The 24,946-nt window shown below is 54.7% G+C and overlaps 1 protein-coding gene across 5 annotated transcripts; it reads left to right on the forward strand.

Annotated features, from left to right (window-relative positions):
• Positions 1-602: 602 nt before the first annotated feature.
• On the forward strand, positions 603-24,040 carry SLC5A6 (solute carrier family 5 member 6). 5 transcript variants are annotated; one of them, XM_028725351.2, is made up of 17 exons: positions 604-814; positions 4,601-4,709; positions 6,773-7,326; positions 8,264-8,329; positions 9,591-9,642; positions 9,847-9,914; positions 10,620-10,774; positions 12,653-12,793; positions 13,163-13,292; positions 14,220-14,308; positions 17,038-17,150; positions 17,289-17,356; positions 17,611-17,697; positions 18,572-18,744; positions 20,320-20,423; positions 21,513-21,634; positions 23,232-24,040. In XM_028725351.2, the coding sequence occupies exons 3-17, from the start codon at positions 6,988-6,990 to the stop codon at positions 23,409-23,411; spliced, it is 1,887 nt and encodes a 628-aa protein (XP_028581184.2). In that variant the 5' UTR covers positions 604-814; positions 4,601-4,709; positions 6,773-6,987; the 3' UTR covers positions 23,412-24,040. The 5 variants fall into 5 exon arrangements, with proteins under 5 accessions (XP_077781486.1, XP_028581184.2, XP_077781483.1 ...); XM_077925359.1 differs by having other exon boundaries at positions 607-717; XM_077925358.1 differs by lacking the exon at positions 604-814 and adding an exon at positions 917-938.
• The last annotated feature ends 906 nt before the right edge of the window (positions 24,041-24,946 follow it).

Below are 24,946 nucleotides of genomic sequence, written 5' to 3' on the forward strand. Positions count from 1 at the left end.
TAAAATGTGTTTGGGGGGAGGGTTTATCAGGTGGTTGTTGTTTTTATTTTGATTATTCTGTGGTTTTATATTCTGGTTTTATTTTGTGAATTGCCCTGAAAGCCTGCAGGCATAGGGCGGTATATAAATTTAATAAAGAAATGAAACGCCTCCTCCCAGGCTTGTTTCCCCCTCTGGATAAACAGCTCCTGCTGAAGTTGGAGAGGGGCAGCGAGAGCGGCAGTCGCAGACCCAGCAGCCCAAGTCTCAGTGGCTTACAGACCACAGAACCCCCTAAGCCCCACGACCTGTCCATAGTTGTCAACCTTCCCGTTTTTTGCGGGAAATTCCCGGATGGGTCCCCTTTGGCGCGATGCCCCTGCCCCGGGGCTCTTCCTGCACGGAGCCTCCAGGGCCAGAGCCCGTCTCCCTTGGCGCCGGCCGGTCTCTCTCTCGCCCTTCCTGGGGGTCTCCCGGCTCCTCCCGCCCGGCGGGGCTCCCTCTTCCGGGCGTCATCCCCGCGCGCCGGGCGGAGGCGGCGCCTGTCCTTGGCAATGTCAGCTCCGCCGCCGCCGCCGCCGCCGCCGCCAAGCAGCGCCTCCTCGCCGAGGAGGAGGAGGAGGAGGAGGAGGAGGAGGGACCCGGCGGCGGCGGCGGCGGCACGTGGTCGGCCCGAGCAAAGGTCTCTGCGGTGGGTCTGGCCGGGCGGAGAGCGCGATCCCGGCGGACGCCCGGCTGGTGGGTGCGCGCTCGCCCCGCACGTGGGAAGCGGGCTGTCGGCGGCGGCGGGACGCGTGTTCTCTCTCGCTGCCCCTCTCGGCGGATCCCCCAGCAGGTACAGCAGCCGCGCGCCCGGCGGTGGGGGCTCCGGGCGGGGGGTCGCCAGGGACCCACCGGATCCTCCCTCCCATCCAGCAGATCCAGAAGGGAAGCTGGGCGCCGCCCGACAGCCCTGCCAGGTGGGCTCGCCTGAGAGGTCAGGGCTGAGAGAGGAGGGGAGCCGCCACTCCCGCCCCACGCGGGCTCTGGGGCTGCCGGCCCCGCAAGAAGGGAGCCCCCCCCCCAATTGCCACCCGCTGGTCTCTGGGCGCGGGCTGGGGAGAACTGTAATAATAATAACAACAACTGTAATAATAATAACAATAACCGTAATAATAATAATAATAATAATAATAATAATAATAATAACCGTAATAATAATGATAATAAATTATTTATTATTTCTACCCCACCCATCTGGCTGGGTTTCCCCAGCCACTCTGGGCGGCTTCCAACAAAGATTTCCCTGATGCCGCCTCTTCCAGTGCAAGTTGTTCCAAGACTTTCTCTTGCTCAGCTGGGGGGGGGGTCTCCCCTGTCTTCTTTGGGGTCTAAGTCTCTCCTATTTTTATCCAGAAATTCTCTCGCCTGAAATTCTGGTGTCAGTTTATATCTCCTCTTCATGTATGTAAAAGAAAGACCCTCAGGGAATTCCCATTTATATCTAATGTCGGTTCGCCTTAGAACTGTTGCCAAAAACCGGTATTTTGTTCTTGAGATTAAGAATAAAATGGAAGGGACCCCAAGGGGCATGTGGGGCAGCAGGAGTCCCAGCCTTGCTTCGACCCATTCTGGCTCCGCTCCATTCCCCTTCAGAGGGGTGGAGGCAGGGCCAGATTTACCCATAAGATAAGCAAGCTATAGCTTAAGGCCCCACTCTCTTGGGGGCCCCCCAAAATCACTATTAATATACTTCTTAATTGTATTTCACTTCAACAATTACTTTGATAAAATACATATTTTGTTATGTGCAAATGGCTTGAGATACCTATTAGGTCCATAAATGACCATATAGGTTATAAAGGTAAAGGGACCCCTGACCATTAGGGCCAGTCGTGGACGACTCTGGGGTTGCGGCGCTCATCTCGCATTACTGGCCGAGGGAGCCGGCATACAGCTTCTGGGTCATGTGGCCAGCAGGACGAAGCCACTTCTGGCGAACCAGAGCAGCGTTTACCTTCCCGCCGGAGTGGTACCTATTTATCTACTTGCACTTTGACGTGCTTTTGAACTGCTAGGTTGGCAGGAGCAGGGACCGAGAAACGGGAGCTCACCCCGTTGTGGGGATTCGAACCGCCGACCTTCTGATCGGCAAGTCCTAGGCTCTGTGGTTTAACCCACAGTGCCACCGACGTCCCTATATAGTCAATATATTCAACACCAAAAGCAGGGACAATTTGTTGTAGAAAGGGCCCCCTTACCTTCAGGAGCTGAGGGCCACATCAAACCTCAATCTGGCCCTGGGTGGAGGTGTGGGAGAGGACTGGCCTTCTGGCTCCAGGCCCCCCGTCCCCCTTGAGCCCCCCCCACTCCAGGGGTCTGGGGGCCGCGTGACACAGCGTGGTCATCCTGCACATGAGGTGCCACGTGATGCCGACAGTGTGAAGGGACCCCCCCTTGCCTGCCTGCCCCAAAGAGTCAGGCTGGGGGGCGGAGTGCACCTCTATCCGCTGGATGCGTGACCAGATCCTAGGATCCTAGAGCTGTAAAGTTGGGCAGGGACCCCCAGAGGTCATCTAGTCCAGCCCGCCTGGAAGGCAGGAATCGCAGCTCCAGAATCCCTGGCAGGCAGCTGCCCAGGCTCCGCTGAAAATTCTCCAGGGAAGGAGAGTCAAAGGGGGCTCCTTTTTCCCCATGAAGACCCCACAGCCCTTGGGCGTGATTCAGACGCAAGATATCAGGAGCATCCTCTGAACAGTACGATCTGTTTGGCAGTGGGGCTGGCTATGGGGTGGGGAGGGGGTCACTCTTGCTGGAGGGGGTGAGGCAGAGGGATTCCCCGGAGGGGCGGAAATGGCCCCCGGCAAGCGAGGCAGTAGCTGGTTTCCACTGTGCGGCGGGGTGGGCTGGATGTCCTCTGGGTGCCCTTGCCACTTTAACATTCTTTATTTGCGACAGCAGAGCTCTGGGTGACTCATTGGAGCCTTTGGGAGGAAGCCAGCCTGTTCCTAGCGGACCCCCGGGGGGCAGGAGGCTGGATTGGCAGAGCACCCTTGAGCTCTGCAAGTTGCCGAGGGGATTGGGGCCACTGGCCTGGGCGGTGGAAAATCCCCACTCACTCACAGCGTTGCTCCTGTGAGGTCACGAGGCTCCCTCTCCCCCAATTTGGAGGCTCCAACGCAGTTCCTCGGATGCTGTCCTTGGGTGAAGGTCAGGAAAGCCTAGAGGGGGCCCACGGAGGGCAGGGGGCAGAATGGGGAGCCCACCTTCCCTCCCCCAGACCCCCCACCCCTCTGGCTTGTCTATGGGGTGCAGGAGAATTGGACTGGGCTGCCAGTCACGTCTCTGGGCAGAAGCAGTTCTTCAGCTCTGGAAAATCAGCTGAATGGGGGGGGGCATTTGGGGAGTGGGTGGGCTTCTGGGCGTGAGGGCAGGGAATACTGCTGGGGCATGTGAAAGACAAGGGAGTCCTGAGGTGGGGGGGCAGCTGGCCACACATAACACCCCTCCTTATTCCTGCCCCCCCTGTCAGCCCTGGAGACCCCTGAACTCAGAGGGCCTTGAGCAGCTTGGCGCAGCTGCAGAGAGTGCCTGTGTTGCGTTTGCAAGGCCCCCCCCCCATTGGAGCATTTGCGTGGCTGCTGTGAGGGCAGGATGCTGGTCTGGGGGGGGGCACTTTGGCCTGATCCAGCTGTAGCCAGATGCTTCTTTGCTTCTTCTGCTGCAAGGCCTCCAATGCCGCTACTCTTGCAAACAAAATAGGAAGCAGGCATGACAGCAGCCCCCCCCCCCCCTTCTGCACTTTAGACAAAGCCCCCTCCTCGCTTCTCCTGGGCCCCTATCCTGACCCTCAGACCGGCAGTTCGGCTTTTCTCCTGCTAGGATCAGGCAAGCCCTAGCAAGCCACCGTGGGCCGTAATCCCAGGAACTATGCATTTGGCATTCTGTGGCTCAGTGCCCTGCAGGATCAGTGCCCTCCCGGCTTCTCCCTCCCCCCTCCAGAAGTCATTTTCCTCCATGGTATTGTCTCCCCCCCAAAAACTCTCCTTTGACCTGGCAGCCTGGAGGCCGGCTGACTCCTCAAAGTTTGCCAGTTGTAGAGGCTAATCTCCCTCTTCTTTAAATGCTTAATCTGTCACCGAGTTTCCCAGGCGCTGTGGCTGATGATTAAGGAACACTTTCCAAGACCTGAGCTTGCTAGATGGAAGCAAAGCCCTTTGCAAGAGAACTCTGCCCCTGCTGCTTGCTTTGCTAAACCTGAGCTGCTCGATTGCTGCGCCTCAGGTCTTGCTATGCACCCGGTGCCTCGGTTTACCCAGAATTTGTTTCTTTGCTAGCCGACTAAGCAGAATTTACTAGGGAACGCGGGTGGCGCTGTGGGTTAAGCCACAGAGCCTAGGACTTGCCGATCAGAAGGTCGGCGGTTCAAATCCCCGTGATGACGGGGTGAGCTCCCGTTGCTCGGTCCCTGCTCCTGCCAACCTATTGGCCCCCTCGGCCAATAAAGCGAGATGAGCACCGCAACCCCAGAGTTGTCCACGACTGGACCTAATGGTCAGGGGTCCCTTGACCTTTACTAAGCAGAATGTCTCCTTCCTCACTCTTTCTCTTCACATGACTCTTTTTTATTGCAAAATCACAGGCTTGGCGTTGCCGTGTGGGACAGCTCTTTGCCTTCTTAAAATACTTTACAAATATTGGTCATGCCTAGATGAGAATGTGCAAATTGGGAGAATAACAAAGGCTGAAATGTGAGTCTGGTTGAAATGCGAGTCTTTCTTATTCCTTTTTGCTCTGCCCCGGGAAAGGCTTCCAAGCCACACAGAGGAGCCCCCCTCCCTTCACGCTGACCCTCGTCCCCCCCAGGCCACCCTTGCAGGTCCAGCTTTGGGGGCCTGAGCTCAGATTTCCAGCTGTACAACCGGCATGTGGGACCCCCACAAATGATCCCCCCCCCACAAGGGGCCTGTGCTGCTCTCCCCACCCCATTGCACTCAGGTCTGCTGGGCTCCCTCTCCCCATTTCTGCTCAGGCTACCAGGAGCTATTTGGGGCTGCAATTTCACAGCTGGCTCCATCCTGCTGAGTCCCCACATTCTGGGATCTCAGCCGGGCCAGACCGCCTTTCTCCTCCGGGCTTTTATGGGGGCTTCACTCTGTGGAGGTTTGCAAATGGAGGCCGGGTGGCCGTCAGGCAGGGATTCTTGAACTGCAGTTCCTGCTGCATTGCAAGAGGTTAGACTGGATGAGCCCTGGGGGTCCCTTGCGACTCTGCAGTGCTATGATTCTATGAACTCTTCCCAGGCCCCCTCAACAGGGACACCCCCTTTCTCCTTAAATCGCCTTCCTCCCCCCCCCCCCCCGGGCATAGATGGTTCCCTTCCACTGTCTCTGCTGGGAGGCCTAGCGGGCCCCCTCTGCAAGCTGAGAGCAAGCAGGGCTGGATCAGGCCCCTTCAGAGCCCTTGCAAGATCTCTTGGCTTGCCCGACTCTCTTTCCGTGGGGATGAGAGGACATTCTGTGCAGCTGACACCAAGCCTCAGGGAAGGTTTTGCCTGCAAACCTGAGTAGAACGTAAGAGAAGACTGCTGGACCGGGCCAATGGCCCATGTGGGCCAGAATCCTGTTCTCACGGTGGCCAACCAGATGCCCATTTTGGGAACCCCACAAGCAGGATTCGAACGCAGGAGCCCTCTCCCCCTCCTGCGGTTCCCAGCAACTGAGATTCAGAAGCATCGCTGCCTCTGAATATGGAGACAGAGCAAAGCCATCCTGGCTAATAATAATAATATTTATTATTTATACCCCACCCATCTGGCTGGGTTTCCCAAGCTGCACTGAGCCGCTGCTAACAGAATATAAAAACATGATAAAAGATTAAACATTAAAAGCTTCCCTAAAGAGGGCTGCCTTCAGATGCCTTCTAAAAGTCTGGTAGTTGTTTTTCCCTTTGACATCTGGTGGGAGGGTGTTCCACAGGGCAGGCGCCACCACCGAGAAGGCCCTCTGCCTGGTTCCCTGTAACTTGGCTTCTCGCAGGGAGGGAACTGCCAGAAGGCCCTCGGAGCTGGACCCCAGTGTCCAGGCTGAATGATGGGGGTGGAGACGCTCCTTCAGGGATACTGGGATATCAATAGCCCTTGCCTCCTCCATGAATTTGTCCAACCCTCTATTCAAGCCATTCAAGTTGGTGGCCACCCCAGTCTCCTGTGGGAGGGAGTTCCACTGTCTAACTATGTGCTGTGAGAATAACGCCTTTCTTTTCCTGTTCTACAAGTTCTGGTGTAGGAGAAAGGAAGAAGAGCTTTTCTCCACCCCTCCCTCCAGGCGTCATGTTATAAACTCCCATCGCATCTGCTCCTACTTGCCTCTTCTCTTGACTAAAACCCCCCAAATTCTGCTTCTCCTGGGCTGGGCAGATGGCGCCAGCAGATGCTTCTCCTGGCGACACCCCCCACTGCGCCCTCGGCACTCGGAGGCTGCTTTTGGGCGGCTCAGGCTGTGTGCTTTGGCCCCGGACGCTGCTCCTGGGGCGCTTCTCCGAGTCCTCCCTGCTCCCTCGCTGGGAAGGCCTGGCTCCCCGGTGCCAAAAACACTCTGGGGCGTGAAGATTGGCAGCCGGCGCTTGCCTCACTTGGGGTCCTGCCAGGAGACTTTGCTCGCTCCCTCTCCGCCTCACAGGCCTTGAGACGGGGAGATTAGCAGCGGCGAAGGTCTGCTGCCTCCCAGAGCTGGGGTGTCTGGAGGAGGGGGTGCCGGCTGGGTCACGCGCTCCTTGGTCCTTGGGCTCATTCCTCCCTCCCTCTCTCTTCCAGATCGGCTCGCCTGGGTCATGGCAGCCACAACGGATCTCCGGAAGCGAGGCCAGCGCTTGGCAGGCTGGTGACGAGCCGGTGCCCGGTTTTGGCAAGGCAGGCTGAGTGGCTGGAGCTGGGTTTCAGCACAGGGGTCCCTCCCGCAATGGCCAAGGGACAGTAGAAGCCCCTCGCCCTCCAAGAGGCTCCGGAGAGCCAGCGCCGTGGGGACAGCCATGCCGGTGCTGACGTTTGGCGTGGCCGACTACACCATTTTCGTCCTTCTGCTGGTCTTCTCGGCCGGGATCGGACTCTTCTACGCCCTGAGTGGCGGGAAGCAGAGGACGACGCAGGAGTTCCTGCTGGCCAACCGCAGCATGGGCTTCTTCCCCGTGGCGCTCTCCCTCCTGGCCACCTTCCAGTCGGCCGTGGCCATCCTGGGCGTCCCCTCAGAGATCTACCGCTTCGGCACCGAGTACTGGTTCCTGGGGTGCTCCTACTTCCTGGGGCTCCTCATCCCCGCCCACGTCTTCATCCCCGTCTTCTACCGCCTGCGCCTGACCAGCACCTACGAGGTGAGTGGCAGCGGGGGGGGGATGTTGAGGGTCTCCTGGAGATGGGGCCAGAATTGGACCCACGGCCCTCTTCCCTCGGGGTCTGTCTTCTGCTGCAGCCGGCACCGAGGCACAAAGTGTGGCGCTCTGTTAGTGTGGTGGAACTCCCTGCCTCTTGAAAATCAAGCTTCATTGCACTCTTTTCGGCACCTGCTAAATCCATTCTCTTTTTTCTATAAAAATTTATTCATTTGGTTTTTTAAATTAAAATTTTACAGAGATGTATCGGACATAAAAACAAGATTCCAAGGAATATCCTGGACTTCCCTCCTCCCCTTTGTGGGTCCTATTAAATATCATTTCCTCCTGCGTCTTTTATGATAGTCCAAATCTTTTACATCTCCATTGTACTCAGAATTCCCCCTCAAACTACAAGTGATGTTCCAATCCTACTAACAAAATATTCTCACTGAGACAAGCCTGTTCAGGTGTCTGGAAAGATGGTCTGTTTTTATTTTGTTGTCGTTTTAACTTTTTGAAAGTTTTACACTGTTGGTGTTATTAATTCTTCTTGCTGACACTTTTCTCGCATTGTCTTCTTGGCAAAACCACCTTGGGATCTTTTCCTGGGGGGCGCTGCTGAATTGAGTCCTGCAAGGAGGCCGGCTGGCTTAGAGCCCCACTGGGAGGCCGGCAGTTGGAGGTCTCTGGCTGATTCTGGGGTCCTCCCCTCCTCCCAAGTGGTGCCTACAGCATATGGGGATGTGGGGGTGGGTGGGGGTCAGGAATGCTGCCCCAGATGCCCTCGGAGAGCAGGGGGGCTGTGCAGGGGTCCTTGGGCACCATCTTGTGGGGCTCCTGCCCTCCCACAGACAGGGCAAAGGCTGCGCCTGGAAGCCAAGCCATATTTGCTCTCTGCCCTACTGACACCCCCAATTGTCTTTGTCGCCCCACCCAGTACCTGGAGCTGCGGTTCAACAAGGTCGTGAGGGTGTGTGGAACAGCCACCTTCATCTTCCAGATGGTGAGTGCAGAAAACCACCCTGGTCTCTCTGCCCCGCCAGTTGTGGGGAAAAGGAGGCCTCTCCTTTTTAAGCTTCTGCCTCAAGCTCCCAGTCCTCCTGCATAAAACTTGCCATGTCTCCCTCCCTCCCTTCTGTCTTTTCCCCTTCCTTCCTTCCTTCCTCCCTCCCTCCCTCCCTCCCTCCCTCCCTCCCTCCCTCCCTCCCTCCCTCCCTCCCTCCCTTCTGTTGCAGGGATTTATGTATAGGTTGTATAGGTTGGGGGGGGTGCCCCTCCAGCAGATATCATGCACTTCCAAAATCAGCACAATCACTTTTGTGACTTTTGTGACTTGTCCCCGCAAAACACTTCATCACAGTTTCTTCCTATCTATTCAAAGGGCCTTTGCTGCACGATACCAAATGGAAGAATTCACTGATCAATGTATTTAGAAATTCCTATAGACATGTGAGCTCAGCTACTCAGCAGCCCCTCTGCCTGAGGGATAATTCCTGGCATCCTGATACCTGAGGGCCAGACAGGTAGCCATTCCAGAAAGAACAAACCCAGATGAAGACATGATGGGTGTTTGGTGGAGGGCAAGGGGAACCATGGGGCAGGGTCCAGGATGCTCAGATTCCTGCCACCAGACCTCCCCTTTCATGATGTAACCATGATGTAGTTTGGGGGGTGTAACATGGGGATGAGCAGCTAATAAAATTTGGGGGCTCTTTTGTTTGGGGCTTCCATCTTGTTCCACCTGGTGACATTTGGGAGTCCGGTCGCGAGTCTTCCATAAAGACCAAGCCTACTGTTTTGCTCTGGTATTCCTGGCTGGTGTCCTTGTTTTTGGTCCAAGGGAGCCCTCAGATTTCTCCGTTAACAGTTCCTTCCTTCCTTCCTTCCTTCCTTCTTGCCTTTCTCTTCTTCCCTTTCTCCTTCTGCTTCCTTCTTCCCTCCCCCATGCCATCTCCCCCGTCCTTCCCTCTCATTCTTCCTGCCTCGGCTGTGGCGCTCAGTGGTTGGCGCAGAGCAGGTCCTTCTTTCTCAGACTCACCTCCCTCGCAGGGTTGTTGTTGGGCAGGTGGGGGAGGGAGGGAGACCCAGAGACCCTGGGGGGGGGATCAAGGTCACGATTCTCCTCTGGAGTCGGCTACCCCTCCCTCTGGCATGTGGGGCTGTCAGTTGTACGCTGCCTCCCATCCTCTGATCTCGGGGCGCCTCTCAACCCAAAAAGGCCCTGTGGGGTCCACTTCACAGTGGGTTTGCCTTTCTCCCCACAGGTGGTGTACATGGGGGTCGTCCTCTACACCCCAGCGCTGGCTCTCAATGCAGGTGAGGAAGTGGACCTGATCCTGGGGGGGCAAGGCTTTTCCGCACTGCAGGCAGCTGGAGCATTTTGGGTGGTCTGGGGGCAGGGAAAGTGGGCAGTCTGGACTCAGCCCCCCACTTGGGGGGAAGGGGGGGGTCCGATGCTGGGCTGCTGCTCTTGAGGGGCCGGCGCTGGGCCCCTCCCTGAGGACTCTTGCTTGCTTGCAGTGACCAACTTTGACCTCTGGGCCTCTGTGCTGACCATTGGGCTGGTCTGCACCCTCTACACCGCCCTGGTGAGTAGGGACCCCGCAAGGGGCAAGGGGGCAGCCTGAGCCCACCAGAGATTCTGGGCTGCAGGAGGTTGTGGGCTCCACAGGGCCCCTAAAGAGGGCAAATTCTTGACCACCGGCCATGAACAGGGTGGCCCCTGATTGGGGGTTGGCTAGACGTCCCTTGGGAGTCCCAGCTCCACAAGTCTATGATTCTGGGGTGGGGCTGGAGGTGCGTGTGGCCACACAGCCCCTGGGCCCCGTCTGGTGCCCCTGGGAAAGTCCAGATTGGTGGGTTCTGGCCCCCTTGTTCCCACAAGACCACCCCTAGTGCCCCTCACCCTATAAAATGCATTGCAGTGTCCAGATGGGCAGGTTATAAATTATTATTATTTATACCCCGCCCATCTGGCTGAGTTTCCCCAGCCACTCTGGGGAATATTTATTGCAGTTTGCACTCCCCACTAAGGAAGAGAACAACACCAGGAAATCCAAAACAGCGACAATTAATTCCGTGCTCATTCAAAATCCCATTTAAACCACAGAATGTATGGACTTGATCCAGGGAAGCCTGATATTCAGGGACCCCTTCAGTGTGCCTCTCAGAGGCCCCCACAAAATCCCATTGCCCACCCCCAGGGGGCAGGACCACCCACTGTGGAAACCGTGGGGCACTGCAATCGCCCCGAATGTTGCCCCCCCTTAACCGCCCCCTCCTTCCCTTTGCAGGGCGGCCTCAAAGCCGTGATCTGGACGGACGTTTTCCAGACCTTTGTCATGTTTGCCGGCCAGGTGGCTGTGATTGTGGTTGGCACCATCAAAGTGGGGGGCATGGGGCGCGTCTGGCAGCTGGCGGCAGAGAAGGGCAAGGTGTCCGGCATCGAGTAAGTCGGGAGGGTCGGAGGGGGGGCTGGTCCTTCCCATAGTTGTCAACTTTCCCCTTTTTTTGCGAGGAATCCTATTCGGAATAAGGGAATTTCCCTTTAAAAAAGGGAAACTTTGACATTAAGGTCCTTCCGTCTGCTGCCCTGCGGGATGGGCCCAGCAGAACCCAGAATTGGGGCCCCGGGGCCCCTGGCCTTAGAGCCACGGGTGCAGATCCTTCCCTTTGCGCTACACCTCTGCACAAGGAAAGCCCACGGGGAAAGGATCTGGGGGTCTTGGTGGACCCCAAGCTGAACCCGAGCCCAGAGGGTGATGCAGCAGCAAAAAAGACCAGTGCCGTTCCAGGCTGCATCTGCAGAAGTCGAGGGTCCAGATCAGGGGAAATCAGAGTCCCGCTTGATTCTGGAATATTGTGTCCAGTTCTGGGCACCACAATTTAGGAAGGATGTTGAGAAGCTGGGAGGTGGGCAGAGGAGGGAGACCAAGATGATGCAAGGTCTGGAAACAAAGCCTTATTAAGAATGGTTGAAGGAGCTGGGTATGTTTAGTCTGGAAAAGAGGAGACTGAGAAGAGCAAGGGTAAAGGTAAAGGGACCCCTGACCATTAGGTCCAGTCGTGACCGACTCTGGGGTTGCGGCGCTCATCTCGCTTTATTGGCAGAGGGAGCCGGCGTACAACTTCCGGGTCATGTGGCCAGCAGGACTAAGCTGCTTCTGGCGAACCAGAGCAGCGTACGGAAACACCGTTTACCTTCCCGCCAGAGCTTGCACTTGGACGTGCTTTCGAACTGCTAGGTTGGCAGGAGCTGGGACCGAACAACGGGACCTCACCCCGTCGCGGGGATTCAAACTGCCGACCTTCTGATCGGCAAGTCCTAACCAACACACCTGCTATCCAAGCTATCCCAGTCTGGTTAGCCCCCTAAAAACTCTGATACCCCATTTTTAAAATACAATATACAGTGGTGCCCCGCAAGACGAATGCCTCGCAAGACGGAAAACCCGCTAGACGAAAGGGTTTTCCGTTTTGGAGGTGCTTCGCAAAACAAATTTCCTATGAGCTTGCTTCGCAAGACGAAAATGTCATGCGAGTTCCTGCAGGGTTTTTTCCCCTCCCCCCCTTTCCCCCAAGCCGCTAAGCCGCTTATCAGCTGATCTGCTAAGCCGCTAAGCCGCTAAGCCGCTTAACAGCTGATCGCTAAGCCGCTTAACAGCTGATCGCTAAGCCGCTTAACAGCTGATCGCTAAGCCGCTAATCAGCTGACCCGCTAAGCCGCTAATCAGCTGATCCGCTAAGCCGCTAAGCCGCTTATCAGCTGATCCGCTAAGCCGCTAAGCCGCTTATCAGCTGATCCGCTAAGCCCGCTAAGCCGCTAATAGCGCTAATCCGCTAAGCCGCTAATGGGCTTGCTTCACAAGACGAAAAAACCACAATACGAAGAGACTCGCGGAACGGATTCTTTTCGTCTTGCGAGGCACCACTGTACTCCCATAGAGACTCCTTACACTGCGTTTAAAGCCAAAATTGCATTTGGATAGAAACTGTTTCTCAGGCGGCTAGTCCTAGTCTTTATATCCCTGTACCTTCTCAAGGGCTGTCACATGGAAGATGGAGCACGCTTGTTTCCTCCTGCTGTGGAGGGCAGGACTCGAACCTATGGCTTCAAGTTACAAGAAGGGAGATTCTGACTAACATCAGGAATAACTTTCTGGGGGAATGGACTCCCCTTCCTGGGAGGTTTTAAACAGAGGTTGGATGGCCAGCAGTCAGGGATTCTTGAGCTGTGATTCCTGCATTGTGGGGTGGGGGGTTGGTCTAGATGACCCTTGGGGTTCCCTTCCCCCTCGACCATTCTCTGCTCCCCTTCCCTCCCCAGCCTGAACCCTGACCCTTACGAGCGCCACACCTTCTGGACCCTGGCCTTTGGGGGCGTCTTCATGATGCTGTCTCTCTACGGGGTCAACCAGTCCCAGGTCCAGCGATACCTCAGCTCTCGCTCGGAGCGGCAGGCCGTGCTGTGAGTGGGGCGCCGTGGGGCGGGGTGCTTGGGAGACGTGGGGCTGAGGGGCCCAAGGTGACCCCGTCTGGAAGCAGGAAGGGGGCAGCTGGGAGGAGGCTGGGGGGCAGCCTAAGGATGTCCTGGGGGAGAGAGGGAGCTATGGGGGGCTTCTATCGGGGGGGGGGGCTGACCTCTTTCCTTGCCTGGCCGCTGGGCCAGATTTTCCTCCTTTGGCCAGATCCAGCAGTCTCTTCAGATGCCTTTGTGGAGCCTCCAGCTCCAGTGGCAGTCTATCTGGATTCTATGGGGCTTTTGGGGGAGAACAGGATGCTGGGCCTGATCCGGCGGCCTGATCCTCCCTCCCTCTTCCTGTCCCCCCCCCTCCAGGTCTTGCTACGCCGTCTTCCCCTGCCAGCAGCTGGTCCTCTGCCTCAGTTGCCTCACCGGCCTGGTGATGTTCGCTTACTACCAGAAGCATGAGCTGAGTCCGGAGCAGAGCAGCGCCTCCTCCGATCAGGTGGGTCCGCCGCTGCTTCTGCCGGGAGAAAGACACCCCCCCCAAAAAAAATCCCGGAGAGGCATTGCGGCTGCCGGTCAGTGCAGGCAATACTGTTACACAAAAAATTGGAGTGGGCTTTTGCCGCCCAGCTCCCCATCCAGGGACCCAGGGACCCCTAAGTGTGTTATCGATCAGAGGAGAATGGGGGGGGGTCTCTGTCCCAGGAGCTGCCCCAGATGATCTTCACAGGCTGGCTTCCGTTGGGGGGGGGGCAACTGCCCTCCCTGAGTTGCCCCCTGATTTGCATCTCCCCCCTCCACTTTGCAAACCTCTACTTCAGTTTATTATTATTATTATTATTATTATTATTATTAATGAAATTTCCCAACAAATTTTACCATAATACTAAAAGAAAATGAATTTAATAATAATAATAATAATAATAATAATAATAATAATAATAATAATAATTATTTATACCCCGCCCATCTGGCTGGGTTTCCCCAGTCACTTATACATTTCTAATCCCGCCCTCCTCAGCTTCCCCCAACTTCCCTTTCTGGCTTATCACTTATTCATTTCTTCTGCGTGTGATTTTCTACACCTTATATATTGAAATTGAAATCATACTTTATTGACACATTCTTAATATTTTAGCCTCGTACTTATAATTTCTGTTTATATTTGTCCGTTGTAAATGTATTACTCGAATCCTGCAAGTGAGTTCATTTCAGTACGTTATTTCTGTATATACATCATCAAAGGTTCCCAATCTGTCTTAAAGTCCTTCTTGTCCTTATCTTAAGCTTTGCCATTTCCGCGTCTTCCATCCACTTTTCTTGCCATTGTTCTTTCATCGCTTTTCCACCTTTGAGCTAATAAAACACTGGCCGCTATTGTCATATACATCAATAAATTCTTCTTGTCTTGTGGTCACTCTGGCAGATGGTCCTCTACTTCGTGATGGATGTCTTGCACTCAGTGCCCGGCCTCCCCGGCCTCTTCGTGGCTTGCCTCTTCAGCGGCTCCCTCAGGTGAGCTCAGCAGGCAGCCAGCCCTTCCTTCACTGGGGATCATGAGGACTAGAACCTTTCATTCTTCCCACGGAGGGAGCAGAGCGCAGGGCTTGGCACGCGGGCTCTGCCAGGTTCGGTCCCTGCCGGCAGCATCTCCTGGGAGGGCTGGGGGAAAAGCCCCGGATGGCTGCTGCTGCCGGCCAGTGTCGACAATACTAGGACCCTCGTACCTACAGGACTCTCTCTCCTGGTCTGCCCCGCGGAGGACCTTACGGTCCACAAATAGCAACACTTTTGGTGGCCTCAAGGAGGTTAGCTTGGTCTCAACCAGAGCCAGGGCCTTTTCAGCACTGGTCCCGACATGGTGGAACGCTCTGTCCCAAGAGACTAGGGCCCTGTGGGACTTGACATCTTTCCGCAGGGCCTGCAAGACAGAGCTGTTCCACCTGGTCTTTGGACTCAGTCTGACCCTTATGTTTCCCTCCCCTTATGGTCTTGATTTATCGGCTACTTTAAAATGAGGCTGCATTTTAAATTGCATTTTAACCTGTATTTTAAATTGATTTTTTTCCCCCTTCTCTTTTTCCCCTATTATGTTTTTACTGTGATTTTATTGGTGTTAGCCACCCTGAGCCCGGTTCTGGCCTGGGAGGGCGGGGTATAAATAATTATATATATATATATATATATATATATATGCTTTCGTAGATTTTCACGGGTACAGGAATGCAGGTTTTGGTGTCCTCGGGTATCTTCCCGTGTAAAAGTTGGGGTGTCTAGGCGACGTTTCGACGAGGTCTCACTCGTCATCTTCAGGCAGGTGCTTTCGGCTTCTTGTTACTGGAACAGAGCAGGATCTCAGTGTTTGAGTTCCTATAAATACTGTTGAGGAGGTGTGGTGTATAGCCTCCAATGTTCTGGGCAGAGAGGAAGTTCCCAGGCTAGTGTGCCTTTTCTTCTTTTGTTCCTTAATTACTTGAGGGATATCTTGAGTGATTTCTTGAGTGATATCCTGAGTACCACTTAGGTGGGTCATTAGGTGTGGATTAGTTGCTAAAGCCTTTGTGTCTTGACCTCTTGAACTTTGTGAAGAGTTTTTCTGAGAAGATGGCTGTACTGCACTTAGTTGTGCTCTGGCTTGGCTTCGTGTATAGGGGCGAGCTGTGGTTTTGTGGCCTGTGCCAGCCAGATCTGTGTGGGGATTGCAGGGGGGTGCAGCATCCGGAGGTGCCACCATGGTTTGGCTACTGGATGGTGTCTGTAATTTATCTGTGGAGAGGGTCTGGGTTTGGGTCTGGTGTGGTTGATTGGTGATGGCGTTCTGTGTGCCTCTGGATCTGGTGTCAGTTTTTGTGGGGAGGGCTAATTTCCAGATGTCTGGCAAGCGGGATGTGTCGTCACGCTTGTTCATGTTGTGAGGGTGTTTCTCTATCTCGATGGCTTCCATGATTATTCTCTTGTGGTGATGTTCCATGTTAAAGAGCAATTTGGAATCTGCAAAATTAATTTCGTGTCCTGTTTCTTTCATGTGTTGGAAAAGAGAGGAAGTTTTTTCTTCTTTTTTGACGGCATTCTTGTGTTCTGCAATACGTGCATTTATTCGTCTGTTTGTTTGTCCACGTACATTGGACAAACAAACAGACGAATAAATGCACGTATTGCAGAACACAAGAATGCCGTCAAAAAAGAAGAAAAAACTTCCTCTCTTTTCCAACACATGAAAGAAACAGGACACGAAATTAATTTTGCAGATTCCAAATTGCTCTTTAACATGGAACATCACCACAAGAGAATAATCATGGAAGCCATCGAGATAGAGAAACACCCTCACAACATGAACAAGCGTGACGACACATCCCGCTTGCCAGACATCTGGAAATTAGCCCTCCCCACAAAAACTGACACCAGATCCAGAGGCACACAGAACGCCATCACCAATCAACCACACCAGACCCAAACCCAGACCCTCTCCACAGATAAATTACAGACACCATCCAGTAGCCAAACCATGGTGGCACCTCCGGATGCTGCACCCCCCTGCAATCCCCACACAGATCTGGCTGGCACAGGCCACAAAACCACAGCTCGCCCCTATACACGAAGCCAAGCCAGAGCACAACTAAGTGCAGTACAGCCATCTTCTCAGAAAAACTCTTCACAAAGTTCAAGAGGTCAAGACACAAAGGCTTTAGCAACTAATCCACACCTAATGACCCACCTAAGTGGTACTCAGGATATCACTCAAGAAATCACTCAAGATATCCCTCAAGTAATTAAGGAACAAAAGAAGAAAAGGCACACTAGCCTGGGAACTTCCTCTCTGCCCAGAACATTGGAGGCTATACACCACACCTCCTCAACAGTATTTATAGGAACTCAAACACTGAGATCCTGCTCTGTTCCAGTAACAAGAAGCCGAAAGCACCAGCCTGAAGATGACGAGTGAGACCTCGTCGAAACGTCGCCTAGACACCCCAACTTTTACACGGGAAGACACCCGAGGACACCAAAACCTGCATTCCTGTACCCGTGAAAATCTACGAAAGCAAATATATATATATATATATATATAATTATTATGGAGCCTGTGTTCCTGCTTAGATCTTCCTTTGGAAACATGAGGACTAGAGCCTTGTGCTTATTTCCAGGGAAGTGCATTGCGTCTCCTGGGAGGGCTCTGCCCAAGGGGCTTTTTCTGCCCCCTTCCCTTCGGCTGACCCCCCCCCCCCCGCCTCTTCTCTCGGCAGCACCATCTCCTCCGCCTTCAACTCCCTGGCCACCGTGACCATGGAGGACCTGATCCGCCCTTACGTGGCCAGCATCCCCGAAGGACGGGCCACGCTCTACTCCAAGCTGCTGGGTGAGCTGCCCCTGGGGGAGAGGGGTTGGGGGGCAGGCAGCAGCATCCCAGTGCCCCCAGCTCCACGGCTCCAGCCACACAGCCCAGGGGTGCCCCTGCCTCTCCCCTCCCTCTGACTGGACCCCCTTCTCCCCCCAGCTCTGGCCTACGGACTCCTCTGCCTGGGCATGGCTTACGTCTCCTCCATGATGGGTTCGGTGCTGCAGGTAAGGGGTCAGTGGAGGGGGCGGCTGGGGAGGGAGGATACGATACGATACAATATCTTTATTGTCATTGTCCCTTGCGGAACAATGAAGTTGGAAAACTACATAAAACTACATAAAAACTACATAAAACTAACACAAAACTGGGTTTGGTGGCGGTGCACGTTGATTTTTTAAAATAATAATTGGGGGTTGGTCTGGATGACCTTTGGGGGTCCCTCCCAACTCTACGGTTCTCTGATTCTCTCCCCCCTTAGGCTGCCATCAGCATCTTTGGCATGATGGGGGGCCCTCTGCTGGGAGTCTTCTGCCTGGGCATGTTCTTTCCTTGTGCCAATTCCGTGGTGAGTATTGCTGTTTATTTGGGGGGGGGGGCTGTTAGGAGCTTTTGTTCCCTCACCCCTCTTTCTCTGGGGCCAGGAGCCTTCCTCTCCCCACGCTCCAAAGGGGGCGGCCAGCATTGCAACTGGCAGAATAGCTGGTGGGGTTTTTTTTGTGGGGGTGGCTTGGCCTAGCTTGCAATGGGGGGGGGTCGGGATCCCCTTAACACTCTCTTCCTCGCAATGGGATATTGGCTCTGCCCAAGGCAGAATGGAGAGCGGCAGCGGCTGGGAATAGGCAGACATAACATTTTACAAGGACAGAATAGTCGTCACAAACAAAAGGAATAAGGATATAGTTTGAATGCTTCACCTCTGGGTTTATAAATCCTTTAATGTGTCTTAGACGAATGGATGTCGTTAATATTGCAGTTGTTGTATAAGGGATTGTTATTTTGACTGGAATGCAATTGAGATGAACAAGATTTTGGGACTCAGAAACAAAGCAACGTCATCAAACCATGCGGGGGGGGCACCTAAATTATATAATTTGGCATCTGAACGATTGGGATTTGTCATTGTATTATAATTTGGCACTGTTATACTGAGGCTGCCATTGGATTATTGTAATTGAAAACTAATAAAAATTATTGTCAAAAAACCACACCTTCAATTATTATTATTCCCAGGAGATGTCAAGGCAATAAACAACTATTTTACTTTTAAAAGACATCTGAAAGCGGCCCTGTTTAGGGAAGTTTTTAATGTCTGACATTGTATTGTTTTTAATATTCGCTTGGAAGCCGCCCAGAGTGGCTGGGGAGACCCAGCCAGATGGGCGGGGTATAAATAATAAATTATTATTATTAATTATTATTATTATTGCTCTCTTCCTCAGGGGGCCGTCACTGGCTTGGCTGCCGGGCTGGCCATGGCGTTTTGGGTGGGCATCGGGAGCTGGGTGGCCAACCAGGTGTTTGTGCCCCCCGGGACTGGCGTCCCCCAACTGGACGGAAACCTCACAACGGCCGTCATGACGACGCTGCAGACCTTGACGGCGACCCCACAGAGGTAATGGGGAAGGGGGCCGGGAGACCCCAGGATGTGTGTGTGTTTAGGTAGAGCTTACTATTATTTATGGCCTTCCTATCTCACCCTTTTCTCCAAGGAGGCATCCATGCTTCTCCACGCTCCTCATTTAATCCCCACGACGACCCTGCGAGGTAGACCAGGCAGAGAGAGGCAGGGAAGGAGCCTTGTGGTTGGGGGGGGGGGGATATGAGCCCATTTAACCCCTGCATCCCCCCTGCCCAGAGAGGAGGCGCCTGGGGTTGGGGTCCTGTTCCCGGGATGCCTTCCCCATGTTTGCTTATAACCTGACCATTGCTGGAAAGAGAGGGTTGGTTGCCCTGAGCGAAGGGGCCGTGGGTCACAAGGGATTCTGGGACTCTGGGCTCCCTGTGCTGCGGACGGGATCTGAGCCCCCAAAGCCCCCTGCCCAGATCCCAGCGTGGCTTCGGGGCAATTTGTGGTTACCGTGGTACCTCTGGATGCGAACGGGATCCGTTCCAGAGCTCTATTCACATCCAGAAGTGAACGCAAACTGTGTCTGCGCATGCGCGGGTCACGATTTGCTGCTTCTGCGCATGCGCGTGACGTCATATGGAGCATCTGTACATGCACAAGTGGCGAAACCCGGAAGTAACGTACTCCGTTACTTCCAGGTCGCCGCAGCGCACAACCTGAAAATACTTCAACCCAAAGTATGACTGTATTTTGCTGGGGGTGGGGAAATGCCTCCTCCGTCTGCCCCAGGATTTCCTCCTCCTCCTCCTCCTCTTCCTCTCTTACCTCCAAGCTCTCATCCTGCCATTTCCTTCCAGAACTGTGGAATTGGAAGGGGCCCCTGAGGGTCATCCAGCCCAGCCCCCTGCAATGCACGGTTCAGGCATCCCTGGCAGGCAGACCCCCCCCCCAGGAAGGAGAGCCCACCGCCTTCCGAGGGAGTTGGTCCCACTGCCCAACGGCTCTTGCGCTCGGATATTCCTTCCGAGTGTTGAGTCAGACTCTCCTTTCTTGCCCCGTGAAGCCATTGGGTCGGATCCTTCCCTTTGGAGCGGCAGAAGACAGGCCGGCTCATCAAGGGGCGAGGGAGCCTCTGGGGCAAGCCACATTCCCAATATGGGGGTCAGCACTGGCCAGCCCTAGAGGGTTGTTGTAAGGACGGGTCTGGCCCGGCGGTTGGCTTCCCCAGCGGCCCCCTGGGAGACCCCCAAGACCCCCTGCGGCTGGTGGTTGCATAAAAGCCCCCCTCCCATGCACTCTGGGGCCATTTCCCCAGTCTCGGCTGCCCCCTTTGTGGAAGCCCCTCGTTCCCCCACCATCCTTTGGACTGGGGCAGGCGGCTGCATCCAGGTGCCAGCGCCTCTTTCTTTCTGTGATAGATTTTATTAAAGTTTGAAGGAAGATTTATGAAGGTTAATTTCCAATATCCAAAGGTTAAAAGATACTGATGTAAATAAAGACTCAAAGCAGAAGAAGGGCGGAGGGAGAGAAGAAAAGAAAAAAGGAGAACTTTCTGTGCTTTGTAGAAAATTATTCAAAACACTCCCTTCCAGATAAACACCTTTCTGCCTCTTGCCGCAGGGTCACGGGGCTGCGCAAGTTCTACAACCTGTCGTACCTGTGGTACAGTGCACACAACTCGACCACCGTCATTGTCGTGGGACTGCTGGTCAGTCTCCTCACAGGTAGGCTGGGAGCACGGGTGGCGTAGTCGCCCCAAGATTCGGGACGGAGGAAATTTGAAAGGACTTCTTCTTGCAGTTTGCAGTTTGTCGTTAACCTGCGGAACTCCCTCCCTCAGGAGGCAATGATGGCTGCCAAGTTGGATGCTTTTAAAACAGGGTCAGATAAATTCATGGAGGGAAAGAGGGCTGTTGATGTCTCCCAGCCAAAGTCAGAGAAGGCAGTGCTTCTGAAGTTGCTGGAAGCCACAGGAGGGGAGAGCTGCTCTTGTGTTCGAATCCTGCTTGTGGGTTTCCCATAATGGGCACCTGGTTGGCCACTGTGAGAACAGGAGGCTGGGCCTGATGGGCCCTTCAGAGGTTCTTGCGACTGGAGGAGCAGAGCTGGCCCACGTCAGGAGAGCCAAAGGGGGCAGGTGCTGGGGGTCTGTGTGCGTATTCTGCACCCGGCGAGCCAGGGGGTGAGGCCTCTGCCCCCCCCCTTGCCATTGCAGACTAGTGGCCTTCAGCAGAAGGGGGGTGGAATCCTTATTTCATTCCTCTTAGAAGCCTCCACCAGCATTTCATAGTAGGGGGGTGTTCAATAATAATAATTTATTATTTGTACCCCCCGTCCATCTGGCTGGGTTTCCCCAGCTACTCTGGGCAGTTTCCAACAAAGATTAAAAATACATTAAAATGTCACACATTAAAAGCTTCCCTAAACAGGGCTGCCTTCAGATGTCTTCTAAATGTCAGGTAGTTGTTTATCTCTTTGACATCTGGTGGGAGGGCGTTCCACAGGGCGGGCACCACCACCGAGAAGGCCCTCTAATAAATGTATAAAATCAAGCCTCACTAATGAATGTATAAAAGCAGCCTGGAGTTGGGGGCATGGAGGGCAGAAGGGTGAGGTGGGGGGTGCCGGTGGGGCCCTTCCAACCAGCACCCTTTGTGCGCCTTCGCTGTGCCTTGGCATTCTGCCTGGCACCTGGGCTCATGCCACACTGTGGGTGCCTTGGAGGCCGAGCAGGGCTGCCTCTCCCAGCCCCATCAGGAGGGGGCATGACGCTGCTGGAGCCCAGTAACGCTGCCTTCTTCCCCCCCCCCCAGGCCCCACACGGGGGGAGGATGTGGACCCCCGGACCATCTTCCCCGTGCTGCCCCGCCTGTTCTGCTGCTTGCCGGCGAGGTACCGAGAGAAGCTGCGCTGCGGGGTCTGCAGCCCCCGAGAGGTGAGGTCTTCTGCGTGCGCCTTGAGTGGGGGGGGGGAGCTCTGGGAGGGGGCAGGCTGGGCAAGGCAAAAAAAGAGGGGTTGCGAGGAGCTCCGGAAAGACCCCCCCAAACTGAGAAAGGGGCGCTAAAGCAGCAAATGCAATGAAGGGTAAGCGAGGGGGAAGTTTAGCGTCCTGGGAAAAGGGGGCAAGCGGGGGCTGCAGGCTCCTGTCCTGGGACCGTTGTTGTTCAGCGTCTTTCTAAATGACTCGGGTGGCGCTGTGGGTTAAACCACAGAGCCTAGGACCTGCTGATCAGAAGGTCGGCAGTTCGAATCCCTGCGACGGAGTGAGCTCCCATTGCTCGGTCCCTGCTCCTGCCAACCTAGCAGTTCGAAAGCACATCAAAGTGCAAGTAGATAAATAGGTCCCGCTCCGGCGGGAAGGTAAACAGCGTTTCCGTGCGCTGCTCTGGTTCGCCAGAAGCGGCTTAGTCCTGCTGGCCACATGACCCGGAAGCTGCACGCCGGCTCCCTCAGCCAATAAAGCGAGATGAGCGCCGCAACCCCAGAGTCGGCCACGGCTGGACCTAACGGTCAGGGATCCCTTGACCTTTTAAATGACTTGGATGAAGGAATCGAGGCGATCCTCGCCCAATTTGCAGATGTGGTAGCTGATGCCACAGAAGTCAGAATCAGAATTCAAAATGACCGTAACGGAGTGGAGAACTGGGCGCAAGCTCACAGAATGAATTTCAGTAGTGACAAAGGTCAGGCTCTGGATTTAGGCAGGAAGAACCAGATGCACAAATAGAAGGTTATTATTATGATTAGATTTATATATCGCCCCTCGTGACAAAATCTCAGGGCAGTTCACAAGGTGAGGGACACCTAGCTTGTGAAAAGGATCTGGGGGTCTTAGTAGACCACAAGCTGAACATGAGTCAACCATGCGATGCAGCAGCAAAAATGGCTAATGCTATTCTAGGTTGCATCAACAGAAGTCTAGTGTCCAGATCAAGGGAAGGAATAGTCCCACTCGATTCTGCCTTGGTCAGACCCCCACCTAGGATCCCGTGTCCAGATCTGGGCGCCACAATTTGAGAAGGATGTTGATAAGCTGGAAGGTGTGTAGAGGAGGGAGACCAAGAGGATCAAGGGTCTGGGAACTAAGCGTTTTGAGGAACAGTTGAAGGAGCTGGGTCTGTTTAGCCTGGAAAAGAGGAGACTGAGAGGAGATAGGAGAGCCATCTTCAAATATCTCAAGGGATGTTGCATGGAAGAGGGAGCAAATTTGTTTTCTCCTGTTCTGGAGGGCAGGACTCGAACCCACGGCTTCTAGTATTCTGACTCAACATCAGGAAGAGCTTTCTGACCATAAGAGCTGGGACTCAGTTTCATTGGAGCTTTTGAAGCAGAGGTTGGATGGCCGTCTGTCAGGGATGCTTGAGCTGAGATTCCCATGTTCCAAGGGGCTGGACTAGATGGCGCTGGAGGTCCCTTCGAACTTTAAAATTCTGTGGTTCTAAGCAATGCAGATGGTTCTGCTGGTGCAGAAAAACCGGCAGAGTCGGAGTTTGACTTGTGCCCTCTCTCTCTCTCTCTCTCTCTCTGCCCAGGACGGAAACTGCCCAGAGCCGGTTCCCCTGGCTGTGGAGAAGTCCAGCAATGGGCTGCTGAACGGTCTGCCGGAAGGGCTGCCCCTTGGGGGGGGCGATGAGGGAGAGGAGCCCCCCGGGGAGGGGGCGGCCCGGCCAGGCGGGAGCCACAGCTACATCCTGCGGGAGACAGCCCTCTGAGCAGGACGGCGGGAGCGTCTGTGGGGCTTGGCTCTGTTCCGAGAGAGGACCCCCCCCCCAGGGAGAAGGGGGTCCCGGACCCTCCTTGGGGCCACTCTGCACTGGATCCTGGATGAGCACTGGAGGGGGGTCAGGCCGGACCCCACGCCTGGGTGATGGAGCAGCCCTTTCGGGGGTCCCTCCTGCCATATTGTGAATGTGCCAATCTCTTAAGTGTGGGTGGGGGGCTGCTGCCCCCCGTAACTCAAGCACACTGGGCGAGGCAGGAGCGTCTGTGTCCTCCTGCCACCCAAACGCCCTCAGAGCCCTCCAGCCCACCCACCTGAGGCCTCACCAAAGACGCCCCCCTGGACCTTCAATGGGGTGGGGGGCGACCCTCTCATTCCATTCCCCCCCCCCAGCAGCCCTTCCACCAAGTGCGGGGGGGAGCACAGACATTCCTCAATCCCAGCGGCTTCCTTGACGACTGCCCCCCCGTCCGCTCGTGGGCCTCGTCATCCCCTCTCCTTTCCTGTTTTCTGTACCCCGTGTTGCGCTTCCTCTGAGCGGTTCTGTTTCCCCGGTTCTTTGCCTTTCTGACGATGCTCAGAGGAGGATTTTGGCTGCTGTTAATAAAAACGGTTCTTGTTGCTGCTGGCTGCTTCGTGGGTGGAAGCTGGGCGCTGGGGGAGCCGGGTTCAAATCCTGCCTCGCTGGGCTGCTCTCGGGAGACCTCTGGGGCTCTGCTCAAGGGGTGCCACTGCGCATGTGGGGCCCGTTGTTGTGTCCGCTGGAACTTATTTATTACGTTTACAATATGGGACTGCCTCTCCTGGTTTGCCCCGCGGAGGACCTTAAGGTCCACAAATGACCACACCTTGGAGGTCCCAGGTCCCAGGGTGGTTAGCTTGGTCTCAACTAGGGCCAGGGCCTTTTCAGCACTGGCCCCAACTTGGTGGAACGCTCTGTCCCAAGAGACTAGGGCCCTGCGGGACTTGACATCTTTCCGCAGGGCCTGCAAGACAGCTGTTCCGCCTGGCCTTTGGTTTGGACTCAGTCTGACCGTTAGGTTTCCCTCCCCTTATGGTCTTGATCTATGGGCTACTTTTAAAATGAGGCTGCATTTTAAATTGCATTTTAACCTGTATTTTAAATTGGGTTTTTCTTTTTTTTACTTGTTATGTTTTTACTGAAATTTTTACTGGTGTTAGCCGCCCTGAGCCCGGCTCTGGCCGGGGAGGGCGAGGTATAAATATTAATTAATGTTATTAATATTATTATTACTATTATAACCCACCTTTGCGCCCCAGGAGCTCAACGTGGAGCCCACCGTTCTTCCCCCTCTCCTTCTAATCCCCACAGCAACCCTGTGAGGTAGGCCAGGCTCAGAAAAAGACGGAGACTGGCCCCCAAGGTCACCCGGTGATCTGAACCCTTTTCTCTCAGATCCCAGTCCAGCACTCTAACCGCTACTCCATACTGCCTCATGCAAGCCACAGTCAGGGATGCAGGCGGAGGGGGGAACCTGGAAATTAAAGGCTGGATAGACCCTGGAA

This window comes from Podarcis muralis, chromosome 3, assembly GCF_964188315.1.
Source record: "Podarcis muralis chromosome 3, rPodMur119.hap1.1, whole genome shotgun sequence".
In the NCBI taxonomy this organism is placed as follows: domain Eukaryota; kingdom Metazoa; phylum Chordata; class Lepidosauria; order Squamata; family Lacertidae; genus Podarcis; species Podarcis muralis.

Bases quoted from the DNA above. Each gene is read 5' to 3' on its own strand.
- SLC5A6 (XM_028725351.2), top strand. From the start codon at position 6,988: ATGCCGGTGCTGACGTTTGGCGTGGCCGACTACACCATTTTCGTCCTT. The intron at 17,357-17,610 runs GTAAGGGGTCAG...CTCCCCCCTTAG, and splicing joins TGATGGGTTCGGTGCTGCAG to GCTGCCATCAGCATCTTTGG. The intron at 20,424-21,512 runs GTAGGCTGGGAG...CCCCCCCCCCAG, and splicing joins GCTGGTCAGTCTCCTCACAG to GCCCCACACGGGGGGAGGAT.